This window comes from Talpa occidentalis, unplaced genomic scaffold, assembly GCF_014898055.3.
Source record: "Talpa occidentalis isolate TD23 unplaced genomic scaffold, MPIMG_talOcc4v2.1 talOcc4.2, whole genome shotgun sequence".
NCBI classification, from domain to species: domain Eukaryota; kingdom Metazoa; phylum Chordata; class Mammalia; order Eulipotyphla; family Talpidae; genus Talpa; species Talpa occidentalis.
In genome coordinates, this window is record NW_023602073.1 from 28,724,564 (window position 1) to 28,727,585 (window position 3,022).

General features: G+C 46.2%; 1 protein-coding gene across 1 annotated transcript; it reads right to left on the minus strand.

Annotated features, from left to right (window-relative positions):
* Positions 1-746: 746 nt before the first annotated feature.
* LOC119251111 (E3 ubiquitin-protein ligase TRIM31-like) lies at positions 747-2,805 on the minus strand. Its single transcript, XM_037518600.1, is given in 3 exon segments — positions 747-794; positions 2,390-2,526; positions 2,529-2,805. Coding segments are annotated over 3 exon segments (462 nt in total).
* Positions 2,806-3,022: the final 217 nt, after the last annotated feature.

Genomic DNA, 3,022 nt, shown 5'->3' on the forward strand with positions numbered 1-3,022 from the left:
AACTCATGCCATTTGCAGCATTTGAGCTAGAAGGGATCATGCTCAGCGAAATAAACTGGAAAGAAAAAGAAAAAATACCGGATGGTCTCACTCATAGCAGGAATTTAGAAAAACCTAAATAAGGGACCAGGAAAAAGACTAATTATAATAAAGAAAAAATCAAATCAACAAGCAACTATAAAACAGAGACACACTACTGGGGGGACGGGGTTGGAACGAGGGATTAGGGTCAAAATAAGGGGATGCAATTGTATGGGGGATATAACCCAAATGAAAGTGCATACATTATGCAAAAATGAAAAATGATGTAAGAATTATATAAAATAAAATATATTAATATAAAAAAATAAAATTAAAAATTTAAAAATATTTTTAAAAAACCCGGTATTTTGGATTCTGAGGATCACCCTGATTTTTCCTTAAGCTCCCTGTGTCTCCATGTGGAGGACATGGAAGCAGTCAACCTATTCCAAGAACTGGGCTCCCCTCTGGGAGGTGCGGTGTGGAAGGGAAGCAAAAACGCCCCGACCCATGATGCCAGATTCTTTCTGTCATTCCCAGGGACCCTCCTGGACACTCCATCCCATTCTGGGCCTGTTTCTTTGTTGCTGGGTCAGTGTAAGAAGAGAGTCTATATTTGTAGAGCTGTTTCTCCTTGTAAGATCATAGGACAAAGACCCGCTGCCTGAATTTTCTCACCATGAATTTGTTGATCTTCTGTTCACCTTGTTCTTTTGCTTGTTTTATCACCATCCCTTTTGCTTCAAGACCTCGACCTGCGATTGCAGCTTCTCCTGTAGGGAGAGAGTTGTTTTGGCAAAATAGGCCTGGACCCCCCTCAGCCCCACAACACCATCCGCTCCTCAGGATGCTGGTGAGGCTAACCAGGGCAATTTTTAAAAAGATTTGTTTATTCATGCATACAAGAGCTGGGCACAGGCCAGATGTGCGGGGGTGAGAGGATTCACCAGAGACAGAGTGGGGAGCAGAACAGGCAGACTGACGGAAATACACTGCTGAGGGGAGCAGCGGGTGAGACAGGAGAGGTCTGCTGCACCACATGGGTTGCTCCCTGGTCAGCTGTGGATTGAACTTGTGCTTTAGAGGCTGCAGATTGCTTCATAGTGTGTGCTTAACTCTTTGTGCCACCAGGGAGGCCCAAGCAAGGGCAATTATTAATAGAGCCCTTTTTGCTGCCCAAAGCTGGGAGATGGGGTGTACTGAGGGAGGGTGAAATATGGAACTAAAGTGACCTATAATGGCCCCCCGGTGGCACAAGGGTTAAGCACCACACTATGGAGCAATCCACAGGTTTGTAGCACGAGTTTAATCCCCGGCCAGCCAGGGAGCAACCCACATGTGAGGCAGACCTCTCCTGACTCACCCACTGCTCCCCTCAGCAGTGTATTTTCAGTCAGTTGCCTGTTCTGTTCCCACTCTGTCTCTGTGAAGCCTCTCACCTCCCACATCACTGGCCTATACCCCAGCTCTTGTATGCATAAATAAATAATCCAGTATATGGCAGGTAAATTTTTGTCAAATAAGAAAAGGAGTAATACTTGCTAGGAAAATAAATAAATAAATAAATAAATCTTTACAAAATAAGTGACTATAGGAGAATTTTGTCATAAATATAACATAACTCTAATCCCACAAACTTTCCCTTAGTTGCCAACAACTTATCGAATACACATTTTGCCCATTTGGAAGGTGAGGCCCTGAGGCTCAAAGAGTAAACTGATTCTTGAAGGTCATTGTAGTGTCTGTGAGAAAACACAGAATCTTCGCAGAGTTTCTCAGACTGTTTTCCCACCATGACAGGCGCCCCAGTAGATAACATTAGCTTTTGGGATGTAGCTCGCATGTGAGGGGAGCAGTAAATAACATAGAACCTATGTACAGCTTGCATGCGGGAACACATATTTCTGAAAGTAGGCTTGAACTTGATCCTGTGCCTGCTTTGTTCCTAAATCATATAAAGGCTAATAGGACCCCTGGTGCGGTGAGGAGGGGGGCTCTCACTGGCCACACACTGAGGGCTGGGGCCACTGCTGTGACCAGAGCCCAGGGGAGCTGCTGCTGTTGCCGCCTGTGTATCTCCTGCTGCCTCATGATAAAGACTCCTGCTCCCCACACGTGGGCTTCGTGACCTGCTTTCTCATCGCTGCCAGTGAGAACGCAGCAAGCTTGAGCCCCACAGTCCCAAACCTCTGGCTCAGAACGCAGTGTCCTTTCCACTCTCCAGGATGCCTCAACTCAGACTCAGAGCTCTGAGCCCACAGTACCTGACTGCAAACCGCCTACTCAGTGCAAAGATGGGGTGATGCTGAGGGAGAAAGTGAGTTTCCTGGTCTCCCGGGGAGACAGAGAACAGACCCTAAATGCCTACCTGATATCTTGGGACAGCCTCTTCTATTAAAAGTACATTGTGGGATTTGTGCTCCTTGGATTCCCGACACACCATACAAAGGAGCTTCCCATCAAGATCACAGAAGTAATGGAGTTTCTCCTCATGTTTCATGCATCTGTCTTCTTCCTTTTCGTCAGCATCTCAGAGGGATCTATAGCTTGAATCCTCTCCACCAGATTTACCAACAGCAAATTGGGCTCGAAGTTCTTCCTCACAGATTTGCCACAGAGGGGACATTTGCAAAATTTCCTTGATGTTTCTTCTGCAACCCGAGAGATGCATCTGAGGCAGAAATTGTGCCCACAGTCCAGAGTGACGGGGTTCTGCAGAATATCAATACAGATGGGGCAGAGCAGTTCCTCCTTCAGTCTGTCGGTAAAGTGTTGACTCGCCATGGCAGGCAGAGGGCTGCTTCAAGTCTGTTGAAATTCTAGAAGTCTCCTCTGGACACTGGTTCTAGGGAGGAGGATATGAAAGTCAAATATTCTACCAGTTAGAGAAGCAGGGAGGGAGGAAATGGGGGGAGGACAGAGAGAGAGAGAGAGAGAGAGAGAGAGAGAGAGAGAGAGAGAGAGGAGAAAAATGATTAGAATGTAAGAAATACTATAAAGA